The sequence below is a fragment of the Aptenodytes patagonicus genome, chromosome 9 (genome assembly GCF_965638725.1).
Source record: "Aptenodytes patagonicus chromosome 9, bAptPat1.pri.cur, whole genome shotgun sequence".
Lineage (NCBI taxonomy): Eukaryota > Metazoa > Chordata > Aves > Sphenisciformes > Spheniscidae > Aptenodytes > Aptenodytes patagonicus.
In genome coordinates, this window is record NC_134957.1 from 7,890,636 (window position 1) to 7,905,663 (window position 15,028).

General features: G+C 36.4%; 1 protein-coding gene across 2 annotated transcripts in view; it reads right to left on the reverse strand.

Moving 5' to 3' along the window:
• Positions 1 to 9,778, reverse strand: part of KLHL4 (kelch like family member 4) — a 50,082-nt gene extending 40,304 nt beyond the window's left edge. For both annotated transcript variants that reach the window (XM_076347007.1, XM_076347006.1), the window contains exon 1: positions 9,051 to 9,778. In XM_076347007.1, coding sequence (XP_076203122.1) covers positions 9,051 to 9,472 — 422 coding nt within the window. In that variant the 5' untranslated portion in view covers positions 9,473 to 9,778. The remainder of the gene's footprint in view (positions 1 to 9,050) is intronic.
• Positions 9,779 to 15,028: the final 5,250 nt, after the last annotated feature.

A 15,028-nucleotide genomic window follows, 5' to 3' on the forward strand; every position in this document is an offset into this window, starting at 1 on the left:
TGCTTTCTTTTCCAATAATGTTTGTTTAGCCTAAATGGGTTTTAGTTGAGAAAACAATGAAGCAAACTTTTAATCATGTACTCTTCATGTGCTGTTTCATTTCTAAATAAGGCAGCCTTGTGCAACTGTAGAACACAGCATGAGAATACAGTGCCTATTTCCTGACAAAACATTTTTAAACTGTAGTCATTTAGATACCATATCATATATTTCAACCTCAAATGAAATAATGGCTACAAGGTAGGGTGTTCCTTTTAATACTTTTTGTTCTCCTTGTTACCTGTGAGCAGCACACAGACTTTTAGTGAAATATCCTGACTTATCGTATAGAATGGAGACATTTACTAGAATGAAGTGAAAGATGTTTCACGCTAATAATTATTGGATGGGCAGAATTGCTGGAAAGAGCCAGGCTCTAGGGTCTTGTTCTACCTATTTTAATTAGCTTTGAATTGAGTTTTGACTATTAAGCATTTGCTTGGAAAAGGAGGGAAGGGGGTGGACTGGGAGAAGATTTGCTGTCAGAGCTGCGTGGGAAGTTCTCGTGCCATTGTATCTGACGACAGAGTCACTGAGGTGGAGTCTGATTTCACAGAGGAGGAGATTTTGTTATAGCTTTGTTTTAGAGATTACTTTTAAAGTTTATTTCCTATACTTACTTTAAGCTCTTTCTCTGAATCCCGACAGTACTTCAGCTTCATTTTTGTATTCATTAAGCCTGCATACCTACAGGTATGCCATACACAAGCCATATTCTTTATCTTATCACCTGATATAGTCATTCTTTAAATATAGTATCATTATTTCATTCTAGCAGAATGAAAGGAGCTAAACTAAATTGGTATATATTAGGCTAACTTAGCTGTTTCACTATAACAAACAAATCCCTTTATTTCTTTAAATGTGAAAGATTTTAGTAATGTTCCTCATTACAGTATTTCAAATAGTTCAAAGTAAACAATTCAGACACAAAACAATGGTGAAAATAAATTGTCCATTTCTTTCAGACCTCTGTCTAGCTGTAACTTTCAAATCAAGCAAACTCTCTCCCCCTTTTCCAAGAATGCTTCAACAACCGTATGATTTCCTGCTGATTTTACAATTGCGTATGTTCAGTATGTCTGTAAAAACTCCTCTGCATTGGTCGCACGTGTTTAATCATCTCCTTAACTTTTTCTAGGACATTAAGAAGTGATTTTAAGAACAATAATAACTTTTTTAAAAAGTAATTTAACAGCTATCTTTGCTGAGAGCAAGCTGTATGGAGTGGAAATGAGAAGATAATTGAATCATAAAGAAATTGTTTTGAAAGGAATAGAATTGTCCTAGTTTCTTATATTACTATTAAATAGGGTTTTTTTCCCCTTGCCTGTAATAATCCATCTTTGAAAGCTATGCATGTTAAATGTAAGCCTGTAAAATATTGTGTGTTTTTAATAAGTCATATTATTTCTCATTATAGCCTTCTTGGTGAGGGGTGGGGGGACGGGGTTAGACTTGATGACATCCAGAGGTCCTTTTCAGCTTAAATTATTCTATGATTCTACTTATGTAGCTATGAAAAAAAATCTTTTCAATAAATATCCACTCCTTCCACAGGCTAAATATAAAATTAATTTCAAAATACAAACCTACTTCATCCTTTATTTTTAATAACTGTTTCAAGCCACTTTAATTTCACATACTTTTGCCTTTTCAAGTTCCTCATAAGATGTCATAATAGAAGGAGAAAGTAGGAATAAAATCTGCTGAGGATGCCTTTGAGACATATTGATTCTAATTTCTGTACCAAGAGCTCTTGTATGAGGCAACAGCATTTGTTTAGTCAGAATGACTTCACTGGTCACTGTTCGTTACATTCGCACGTTGCCTAAAAAGGCCTATCCCTCCTTGTGAATTATCGACTTCTGGGCAAAAGGTAATTCTCGTCTTAGATTTTAATCCTGCATCAGATGCCACTTACTATAACTTCACAAATTTTCTACACTTAGCTAACAGTAGATATCAAAGGAAATTTTTCTCGGTTACTCTCACCTATCTTTTTTCAACCAGTTGTGAGTGAATTTCAGTAAAATGCTATTAAAATTCAGCTTAATGTCACTAATTATCTCATGTGCTACGTGTTCCTTTGTTCAGTTCATAAGTAAAACTAAAGTAATCTCTGGCACTAGCAGATGCAGCATCTCAATGATGCCAATGGGGTGTCCATCAACCATCATTGCCTGGAATGTCACCCTCGCTCCCCTGCTGCAAACTGCTTTTCCACTGCGCTAAAGCATTGAAAGGCCACATGAGCTGTTCAAGCATCACTTCTGAGAGGACATCAGCTACATCATCTTAAGTAACCCATTTCAAATGTCTCCAGTTTCAAATTCATATTTTGACCTTTAGTTAAAGGTCATCTTTAGAAGACAATTAGTTTTTGCTTGTCCCTGAGATAGCAATGAAGCATTTTGGTCACCCATAGCAGACTGGCATAAAATCATCTTTTTAAAATACACTGTTGAAGTATATATTACATTGTTGTAAGTATTAAAGAAACCGCAAAATTCTCCACAAGACAGAAACGTAATTACTTTTCCTAGCTCTTACTTCTTGCCAAATTCTGCAGTGTAAAAATAATATCATTATTATTTCTAAGCACTTAGAAATAAGAGAGAAGGCTAACAGTCAGCAAGAATTTGTCAAGAATAACATCAAAATAAACTAAAGTCCCTCATTAATAGGTTGTAGTAGAGAACAGAAAAGAAGTAGTTGTCATTTATATCTTGGACACGAGAATGTTATTTGAGACTGTCTCTCATCAGATAGTACTAAGTTCAACCCGAAGTACTGTTTGGAGTAAACCGTTATGGAACGGGTGGGAAACTGGTTTGGAATCATACTTTTAAAGTAATTATCAATGGTTCACTGATAAATAGGAAGCTAAATCAAACTGGCTTCCTAAGGAACTTTCCACTGAAGTTCCACTATGACTTTTTATAAATTTTCTAAATTACTTGGAGGGAGGAGGAAATAAAGAGAAAGCTTTGATAGGAACGTTATTACAATTGAAGATCATGCCAAGCTGAGAAGAGCTGCAAGTATATTGGAGTATAGGTTCAGAATTGAATATTAAATCAGTAAATTGGAAACATTAAATAGGATCAGAACTGAATATTAACGCAGCAAATTGGAGACATTATCTGATAAACATAAGATGGAATTTATTTGTGCAAAATACTGTATTTAGGAACAAATAACTGCAAAAATGTACAGATGGTTAGGGAACATGTCTTTGGTACAGGGTCAGAAGTTTCACATGAATCACAAGCCAGGCATGAGCAATAGCACAATGTTGTTGACAAAAAAAAAAAAAAACACCACTAAGCAGGATATTCAAACAGATTTTTAGTCAGAATGACATTCCTGCCCCCTACACTGGAATTGTCAGACTTTAACCAGAACATATCCAGATCTGACCACCGTACTGAAAGTACAGACAGACACGCTGGAGCAAGTCAGGAGAGCAATGAAAATTATCATAGTTGCCTAGCATAGAACTTCTGAAAATAGACTGCAAGAATTGCAGCTCTTTAGACTCACAGCAATTTTCAAACATATAAATGAATGCTGTAAAGAAGAATAGTGTGGAACTAAGAAGAATAAGGGCAAAAATATGCTATCTATATCCATGGGGGAAAGATCAAGGAAATCATGAGCTTAAATTGTACTACAGATAACCAAGGAAGCACCTAAATATAGTTGACCCAACTTTGTCATAGAAGGATTGACATGCCATCCAACTAGATGTCCAGTGTTCTTTATTATGTTTGCAAACCTTTTATTTGTTAAAGTTAAGATTTTTGGAAGCTTTTTTGCAAAATGTTGGAAGTTCAGTGAAAACAAAATTGGAGCAGTAATGTTTTCATTTAAAAATAAAGGCTGCTGCTATATGAGATTAGGAATAATCATTTCTAAACTTTTACCTTAGGCATCAGAGATGGTTCATGAAACTGAATTCTTACTCAGGAGCAGAAAATAGTGTCATGACATACTACTCCGAAGCACTTTATCATCTTCTCTGCAAAGGATACATCATAGTCCTCCCGTTTACTAGATGCATTGTCATTCATTATCAGTCATTCTGGTGAATCAGTGGTAGGACTCTGCTTATTTGGATACCCAGAACTGTACTCTTAATGCAAAAAACCCTCTCAATCTGGTTTGACCAGTGGTTTCATAGAATAATTCATATGTTCCATTTTCACCAGGAAAATTATCACCTGTTTTCTTTTTTGGAAATGATCTTTTATATTGAAAAATTAAGCAGACATCATTTCAGTGAGTATCTGTTACAAACTTTAGAGGACATAATGAACTTGTAGCGTAATGGCTCTCCCCAGAAAAGTGCTCAGCAGAAGGAAACATGACAGCATGTGTCCTTGATCTGTGCCACATTAGCTAACCAAAAAAATGGCATCGTATGTGCAAGAAATTGGGGTCAGGCACTGCACGCTGATTTATTCATTTCCACCTGTTCAATATCTTCTGGGATACTGCAACAATTAAAGGGGTATTTTTTTCCTTGTGGTGCCTTTATTTCACACTGGAATGTGAGCCAAGGCTGTTATCTGCTACTGGAAATAAAAATAGAACTCCAGGGAAAACCCTCATATAGGGGATAATATCCAAAATAGTCATGTATGTGTATGTATGTGTATATATGTATATGCCAGAGACAGTAAGAGAAATGGTCTGTTAGTTATTTCCATATGGCTGACAAAAAAAAAAAAAAAAAAGACAATTAGATGAGTTTTCATGTCTTAAGATGAACTATCAAAATAACTGAACATCATAAATAGTCACTGCAGAACATGCATTCCCTTAATTAAGAGGATACTCCTCCCAAATATCTGTTTCCATGTATGTCGGTACCGACTGCTTGGATTATGACATCAAAAGATTCTATTAAAATTAATTAGAAATATATTTTGTCTCATATGGGAAATTAGAAAGCATGTATCTTTAGCAAAACTAGGGTTTGTCAACCAAACTAGAGTTTGTCAGCAATTTTTCAGCCATATAATTAGAAAAAATACGTAAGAGAAAAATGATGAATGGACGCTACATTCATTATTGAAATCTAACTGCCTTTGGGCAACTAGAAAAAAAGGTACACACATACTTTACCAGCACACATGGCCTTCAATAGTATACTTATAGAATCATAACATATCTCCTAGCAAGCATGCATAAATTGACGTGGCAATGTAGCATAATGTTAATAAATACTAGGCATAGTGCTCATATTGAAAGGTCAATACAGTCACGCCTGTGAGTCCAAACTTTATCAAGGGAAGTAATCAAGGTAATTCAATATCATGGATTCTTCTAATTAGGAGGTACCAGTGCTTTTCAGTTTGTGTGCACAAGTGTGTGTTCATGTGTTGCACACAAGAGCAGAGTTTTTGTCGACCGTCAAAAAAAATCTAGCAATCAAATCCTCTGAGTTTTTGCTGATGCCTCTGGACCACTGCCAGATCACTTTCTTTGAAAGAAATGGAACTGCTTCAAGGTCTCCCTGATGGAGGAGCCTGAACCTCAAAAGATTCCAGATAGTTAGAGGAGATCAGAGATGGTCATCAACTAGCTAAAGTGCACAAAGGTCCACAACCACGCCTTCCGAACCAGAAGCAATTCACAGTTTGTTTACCTTGCATTCTTTCAGAGCTCACTTAAGCTCCTACTTTAAGCCAAACCTAAAATCTTTGAAGGTTTTTGCTTTTCATTTGCATAGCCATAACCTGCAGGTTTAGCTTCCTAACCAGTAATTATCCCAGTAATACCATAATATTTTATAATGGGAAATACAGTGTACAAATAAACAAAATAACTTGGTATCTATTCAGATTTTAGTCAGTTCTTCTGTTTTTCATCTGTGAAAAGGCCTCAGTCCTCATTCAAGGAGTAGTTTGGTGAGAATCAGACTAGGTCAATGAAAAGTGTATCGTCCACTGTTCAGCTTTTTTCAAAACTATAGATGCAGCTTCCATAAGGATCTTACAACAGGTCAAGGTCCATCATTTTAGATGCTTCTAGAAGACTGTTTGATACCTGCTGAGTACATTCCCGTAGCAACACTGGATAAGACCGTCCCCAGGCACGCTGGGAGGCTTCACTTAACCTTGTGCCAATAAGCAATTTATTTATCTGTTATGCACCTAGCATTTATTGGTTGGTCACATCTTAACTGGCTACTGTTACTACAAAACTAATGAGTTTTGGTCACTTAAGCCCTCATTTACTTTGTCTGTCATTTGTCATGGAATATCATTCAGGAACAAGCCTATAGGTCAGAAGGGTTTCTTTAGGTCTTGCGTTATTTAATTTGGGTACAGAAGTACCAAAAAAGATTGAAGAAAGCAGAAACAAGTGTATTGATGATAGTATATTCAAAATGGAACTGTTGTTTGGAACTTTCTTATTTACCTTTCCTCCTCAACAAACAAGCTTTATTTCATCAGACCCCAGGGTGCTATGTCTGTATCACTGAAAGCGTTAAGTCCTGAGGTTTCTAGAAAAAACCATCTCAAGTTTTTCTGAAGAAATTGAGAATATTGTTTTCATGTTTCCAAAGCTTATTGGTAGGAAGCATTAAGCTGCTAGTAGAAATCGCTTTCATAGTCTGCTCAAGATTGAGGCATTGGCCTGATTTTCTATCCTTTTCTACGATTTTCAATGTCCAAGTGACATGTAGCAGTGTCCTGCTTTAGAGCCCAGCTAAAAATGGGACTTCTACAGGCAGAGGTAAACTCACTAAATTAGAGACAACCACTCTGAAGATACGATTCCTTTTATGGAATAAAAGGCAAATTTGTATGAGATCGTCTTTGGTGTCCTCAGGTATGAATGTGAAAGAGCATATGGCTGCAATAATTGTATAGTTCATTATGCAGTGGCTCTAACAGTGTAAGAAGATGGACTCAGGGCATTCTGCAAATGCCTGATTTTTCAGACGTGTTAATTACTAGCAGATCCCATTGATTGCAATTGATTGTGGCTATTTGGAATTTCTAAAGAAAAAGGAGGCCCAAAATGCTTTAAAAGGATGATTTCAAAGGTATAAGATGAGGCATTGCTCTGAAGAGATGAAAATATATCCAGCAACTAGATATAGATAGATATAGATATAAGGCTGCTTCTCTTTATTTCTTCTTCTCAGTATTTCATTTCTACCCAATCAATTAGCGTATTAATTCGTGTGTGGCCTGTGCTGGATGCTATAGGGGAAGAGAACAGTGATTTACCTAATGATTTCTGTTGGTACATATTTAAGAAATTGGAGCTATGTTAAGGTATCTTTAATGATCTATTTTATTTTCTTGAAATAAAATCTTAATTATAGAGAAATTTATAGTCATGAGTCACTTTCTAAACAATTTCTTACAAATTCAGCCTTTTAAGGTGTATGTTAAGATAGGTTTTAACCTACAACATGCATAAAAAGCTTTCACTGATAACTTTACAGAAAATACATTTATTTGAATGTAACAATATTTTATAAGATATATACCTTCCCAAAACTTTTCTAAAAGCTGCAAATTTAAACAGCTCAAGGGAAGAACTTAAATTTGAATGAATATGAAGCCACAAAACTCCATGAGGTCTTAGCAGAAAGTTTATATATAGCTGGAGAACGTGTCACATCTTAATTTAGAAGACAGTGGCTTATTACCTTCCAAGCTGAATAGATTATGCTTTTTTTACCTTCTTCTTTTCCTGATATAGAATCTTATTCTGATTATGCAACGTTCCTTATTTTTCTTCAAATTAAATTGACTTTCTTTCTAAGGTGTGCCTAAAATTACTTACTTTATTTTTTTTCAGGAAATTTGTACTGTCGTTCAAAATGTGATACTAAGAGTATGCTTCTTACACATTACAAACTAGTGCACTAGTAAACATACAGAACTACCACATTCCTACCTCACTGATTTTATTCTGTAATGATTTTATGTAGTCAAAATGACATCTTGGAATACATTTTTCTTCTGTTCAGTCTGCAGATGTTCCCTGCACCAGATGTACAACTTGAAAAATAATAACTGCTGAAAAAACACAAACTGTAAGCTTTGCTTTTACTGAGAGAAGCTATAACTCCAAGTAAGATAGATTTGTATTTAAATACAATGTAAGAAACCTAAATTATTCCCAAAGACTGATGGCAATCTCATCAAATGGTGCAAACAATCACATTATAAATGCATAATTTGAGTCCAAGGTGGGGTAAAATTGTTGCTGGATGAGCTAATAATACTGACAACAATTTTGAAAAAAATCATAAAAAATTGAAAGGCGTGCTTAATCAAATAACTGGCATTAATATTTTGTTCTCTGTATTAACACCTTAAAAATAGCTCTTCCTTTGTGCTTACACCTTTAAGTTCTCATAGCTGTAATGTTTTTTCACCTGACCTTGCAGAAAGTATTTGTCTCAGTATACTAAACAAGCTGTGAAAGTAATGTGATTTCATATAAACCTTTTAAAAAAGCAAGTAATGATGCTTCCTTTCCACTTAGTTCAAGGTTAATTATACTTGTCAAGAAGGCAGTAAAAAAAAGCAGTGAGAAATTTGACAGACCGATGGCAACCACACAGACTGTGCACCTCCAGCAGTTCCCATTTGTCAAAGTTGCACCCATTGATAAAGTCAGAATGAGGACAATATTTCAGAAGGCTCATTTTTTCATTGCACTTAAACATAATAAATCAAGACAAAAAAAATAATATGCTGTAAACTGTAATAGAGAAAATTGGAAAAACTGGCACATTTTATTTTTATGGAATAGTTATGAAATGATGTATCCTAAGCAACGATCAAAATTTCATGACAATGTTCCTGTTCATTTTTTTAATGTGAATGTGTTCCTATTCATTTGAGTGTGGGTGTGCACATATATAAAGTGAGACTAATGCAGTAAGGAACTCTGGTTAAAAACAAAGACAGTTTTAGGGAATAACTTGGATAGAAGTATGGCTTTCTAAGTGCAGACTTTAAAACTCCTACCTCTCTGCAGATTCATCTGAATTTTCTTCTGTGATCATCTGCAACTCCTGTGTGGTTTTACTTGAATCTTCTTTGACACAGTTTTCCTCTGTGCTTGTTTTGGGAATATCCTCATTTGATCGAAGCTGTTCTATGAGATTTTGTTGATGCCAGGTTTGAATAGATCGGTGGTGCACTGGGGTTGGACCTGGCACGGGTGCCAGTATATTGTGGTGGACAGGACTGTTGTTTTTCTTCAGCCCATTTCTGTCCCGAGAGTGGTTCTTCAACCTGTTCTGAACCGGTGTCCCTCTGTGCTCATATCCTTCCTGCTGATGGCAGCCCCCCGTGCCTGTGGAGCCTTGCGAGGGGTGACTGAACCACCTCCAGCGGAGCCTCAGGATCTGCTTCACATCAAACTCTTTCTTTCCAGATACTGACATTTTTTTCAGGGGGAAGGAAAAAAAAAAGACAAAAGCCTATTCTTTGAGAAAGGAAATGGATTCTTTGTTATCTCTTGTGTTTCAACTCCTCTTCTTAAGAAAAGACAACAAAAGAACAAATACCGGTAGCTCTCTCCCTCTCTCTTCTGATTAATACACTGCAAGCTCTTCAAGCCGATGCTAAGCTGCTGCTAACTGTATAGGTGGGAATCCATACTGACAGGATGATGAGGTCAGACCTTAAACAAGTAAATCAGCTTAGCACAGGAAAGCAGCAACCATAACACTACCCAGCTGCTAGGCTTACACACTCACAGCACTATAGCACAGCTCTCTCATATATAACCTAGCCTCACATGATCCTAAGGGATCCTAAGCTGCAACTTAAGATGCAGGAAAGCACATACAAATAGAGTGACAAGACTTTCTATCTCACGAGGTTTTCCACCAAGCTTGCTAATAAGCAGTGCTGCATTTCACAGAAGATTTATGGAGAATTCTTTTATAGTCCCCTCACACAGATTTTTGGTAACGGTTCACTGTGAAACTATCCTGCGGTTCATGTGTTTCCTTAAGGGGTTTGCATTTGTTTATCTTGCTGTGTAAAATTCCTACAAATGGCCTCAGTGTGGTAGCACTCACCTAGAGGAAAGAGGCAGCGTTTGAATTCATTGTGCAGAACTGTATGTATTTTCTCACCTACAGATAGACTTCTCGATATAATTACAGAGGTATGAGAACAGAGGGAGGGAGCTCGTGAAAATCAGAGATGTGCTCCCTGAATGACTGCATCTGTGGAAAACACACTGTTTCCTGGCTAAGTGCCTGTGTAAACACCCTTTGCCATCCTGCTCTTAATTTCTCACGGCTGGTGAAACGCGTGTGATTTTTTTTTTTAGAAAACACCTTTCTTTTGATAGTGTACACTGTAACATGTTTTCAGCAAATTTAATAGATGACATACATTCATTCCCATCCATTCGTCAATAGGCAGGGCTGTGAGAACTGTTCCCTGTGTGTTTTGAAATAATGTACACATTACAATGAACAAAGTATAATGAAAATAATTAAATGGACTGGATTTTTTTCCTTATGTTATATTTTCCACAGTTTGCTCCTGATGATCTATACAACTGTAAGCAGCATGCAGAAATAAAAAAAGCTGTAACACAGAGTCAGTAAAACAGGATTCAGAACTAAAGGAGGGTATCCCTCTCCAACACATCTTACATCTCCTCTTCAGACCTTCCCATATAAACTTCCTTGTTCTCTGTCTGTGCCGTGATTTTTTCTTCTTTTTTTTCTAAACTCTACCGAGGGGATGTTAAACCTTCAAACACTAAAATCTGCTTTCTTTTCTTTTTTGGCTGCATATAATGCAAACAGAGAAATGTGAAGCAGAGTTTTGAAAAGAAAAAGCAAAATGAGAGGACAGGACTAAGGAATCACCAGCCTTTATGCTGGGCTGTCAAGCTCCTATCCTATTCATGGTATTCAGGCAAATGGTATGCAGTGTCATGGACTGGATGCATGTGAGATAAATTACAGGACAAGTGAAGAACAGTAAACTAGTTGAAAGATATTATACTGTTTAGATTCATACAGGGAAAGAAAAGACTTTGTACAAAAGAAAACCTATGAGAAAGAGTTGGCCATAAAAGGCAGTAAGGAAGAAGTGGAGGAAAGATACTTAACAGACCTAACCAATGCAGGTTTGTTGCTATGTAGAACTGAGGCTGAGCTATTGCAATAAAATGTACGTTAACATGTGATTTTGATAGTAGTGTAAATGCCCATGACAGACAGAACAAGAAAAACTTGGTTGCAGATAAATATCTTTTCGTATATGAAAAAGTAAACTATATGTGGGAGCTAAAATACAAGCCCCGGCAAGGCTTACTGCAGTGCTTTGGCATAATTGCTCCCATCGCTGACCCCAGTCCTCTGCTACGGGTTACTGTTCTCGCAGCAGTTGTCAGAACTCGCAGGCGGCTTGGCTGCTTCAGTTAAAAGTCACGACTGAACATCCAGCAAAGGCTGGCTTACGCTCAGACACCGGGCTCTGGGTCTCAGCAGCTCTGATGCAAGAACCGTTCTGCTCTGCCACTGTTTTCCCAGCGCTGCGATTTACGTAACAGCAAAGGCTGCCGCATCGTCACATACAGACATCCCAAACCCGTGCAGCTCCCCTATAAAAGCAATACCCTGTTTAACAATACTTCATTAAGACAAACTCTGTTCTGTAATACTTACTTGAGAACGAAATGAAAGGATTTCTGTGTTAGGATATCAGGCTGTAAGTGTTCTTAAAGGAACATATTTTTTAAAAGACTTCATTTTATGTGTTATAGGAATGGATACAAACTAGAAAACTTGTCCAACTTCTAAGAAGTTGGACAATATTTAGAAGAAGGTGTATAAAGGCCTGTTTGTGAGTTTAATAGGGGGTTTCAATTTAAGCTTGTTGAGAAAATAAGCTAATAAAGAAGCTGCTCCCAAACTTCAGGGATTTAAAAGAATTTATAGGGAGTGAATGGATAAATGAAAATGCTGGCCATTGAGTAAGAGAGATTATTATATGTCCAGAAGTCAGTGTGAGACGTTTTCACACTTTAATGACGACCTTTTATAACAATCTGAAATTTTCTGGAGACACAACTGTTTCAAGTATTTTTTCTTGCATTGTAACTGTATAATATTTAATTTAATGTTTCTTAACTTTTCAACTTCAGCCTACACACCTATGGATGTTATTCTTTTCAATTTCATAAAAGTAATGAGACTTAGTGGTATCTATGTATATGCCTCAGGATTGCCTACATGGCAATCTGAGATCTGTTTTAAGGAGGGAGTCGATATACCAAGTTAATAAAATAATTTATGATAAAATCTTGTAGAGGTTGACAGAGAACATAGTTTCTCTCTACTGCCTTAATCAGGTCATTGAGCTTTCTCAGCAGCTCTGTCAGTTCCTCTTAGCAACAACTCTGATACTTTTAATCATATTTTTTCACCATGTCACAAAGCTTCTGTTGGTTGCCTGTCCTTAAATCCCTTTTGCAGAAGTCACCCTTTCTTCCAAGATATCATCAAAAGCATATTCCTTGAATTTTACTTGAGAATGTACAAACAGTACTTCTGTTTGTGAATTACTCTGTTCCCTACTAACTCAGTACGTGTTTTGCCAGATGTAAAGTGTATCTAGCTAAAATTAAAATAGTAAAACTGGACATTTGCTGAAGAGACTGTCTTGCTCAAAAAGTCAGCATGAGTCAGCACAGAATATGTTTCAGGTAGGGCATAAGTACATTATTTTCCACACAGCTTGTTACCATTCTGGCTAAAATTTCAGTGTGCTGTACTAAGACAGTATAAGCGATTTGATAATCCAAAACTTCAGGTCTGAAATGATTAGAAGCAGGTATGTGGTATAAAGCTGCACCATGTTTATACATATATATGCCACATACCTGCCTTTAATCATTTGGATCCATCTTCTGGCGAGAAAACTAAGTTCCCTTGAAACTGAATACAATGTGAGCGTTTACTTCTTGATGATTTCTTTATAAATCTCTAACATATTTTTAGGTGTATCTCTGACTGGGTTCAAACTTCTAAATGTGAAAAGATATAAGATTTTTCTGTTATTACTATTTCTAATTTAATATGTTTGGTCTCATTTAGATAAATATCCGCCATAACAGCATGATTTTTTCCCCTCACAGTTGGAAATCTCCAAAGAACAGGATTTTCTAGGGCTACGGCAAGTCTAGCCAGGGCCACCAAGAGGGTCAGGCAGCTGGAACATATGATGGATGAGGGGAGGCTGCTAGAATATGATTTGTTCAACCTTATGAAGAAAAGGTTCAGGGGCATCTTATCGCTGCCTTCAGGTACCTGATGGGAGAGTACAGAGAAGACAGAGCCAGGCTATTTTAGAGGTGCCCAGTGATAGGACTAGAGGCAACAGGCACATATTGGTACATTGGAAAATCTGATTAGATATAAGAAAAACTTTCTACCCATGAGGGTGATCAAGGAGGTGGGAAGGGGTTGCCAAGAGAGGCTGTGGCATCTCCTTCCTCAGAGAAAGTGAGATGCCAAATGGACTTGGTCCTGTGTAACTGCTCTAACTGGACTTGTTTTGAGCAGGTGGTCAGACTAGATGAGCTCCAGAGGTCCCTTCCAACCTGTTATTCTGTGACTGTGGACATGCCAGGGAGTGTTTGAGATGTTTATCTAATGGCTACAGTAGAGCCAAGTAAAACTAATGTGGTTGTCAGTTATGAAAAAGAGATACATTTCTAGCAATCTCAACTCCAGTTTGGTAGCGAAACAGTTAAGTACCACCTGCAGTTGTGGAGGATTTCTAACTGTTCATCCCGTAGGAGGTTTGCTAGTAGTTTGAGGAAAAAGAAGTCTTTATTCTCTGAAAAACCTCCTTTCGATTCAATGGGTATGATCTTTCGAGGAAGATCTTTGATCAGGTTAGGAAATTGCACTAAATACGATGGTAGACGGGCATCTAGCAGGAAATCGGGCATTATTTTAAAAGGTCTGTATAAACATGCTGAACTTCCAGATTATTTGAAAGATATGTATTAATAGTAAGAGTCTAAATAGGTTTTATAATAATTTTAAGATTACAAATGTAAATACCTAATACGACATTTGAATTAGCAAATTATAAAATTACTTTTGTCATAAACTACCTATAAGTGGAAATTGAGAATTTTCTTTCTGTCACAAACCATGTTTCAAATAAGCTTCAAAAATGCCTTTTAGCTACAGCTGCCTCCCATGTTCATCTGCCACCAAAACACCTTATGGAAAGGAGTTTTCTAATGCATTTCAAAATGTCCGGATTTTATAGTTAATAACTTAGTAATTTTTTTTTTTTTTGAGAATTTAAGCGAATGGAATATATTCATGCAGTTAGGTAATGTTTATTCTCCTCTCAAAAGAGGCATAGCAAATGATTTCTTATTCTTTTTCTGTATGCCCTGAACTGGTAGTACAGTGCCTGTATGAAAAGCCTATTAGAAAAATCTCTCTCTGTTCCCGCAAGCCTAGCAAAGATTAATAAAAAGGAATCATCTAACTTTCTTGTAGAATAATTCATGAAAGTTACCATTTGCAGACTCTGCAGCCAGGAGTACTGCAAGGACTAGATTACTAGCAAGAGCTAATGAAGTAGGTCTTTGCAGGATGTGAGGCAGATCAGAAAAAATGAATTTTTTTATTAGATAAAAGTCAAGGATAGCTTTGGACCAGAGGTCTTCAATGCCAAGCTCATGGACCCAAATAGGAAAAATCTGCATACGCTGAATGAGACAATCAAAAAAGCAAGCTAAGCACAGAAAGTTAAGAATGTTTTCTCATATTTTTCAAGATATTTGATGTCTGTTCTGACATTACATTTTTTAGAAAGTCAAATTAATTACAAGCTCGTATCAGTACTGTGTACTCCACAGTGCTTGCATTTGGGGAAAACATCATAATAAGATCTACATATGTACAGATTGTTGATAACTAAATAAAGTCCTGTGTAAAAAA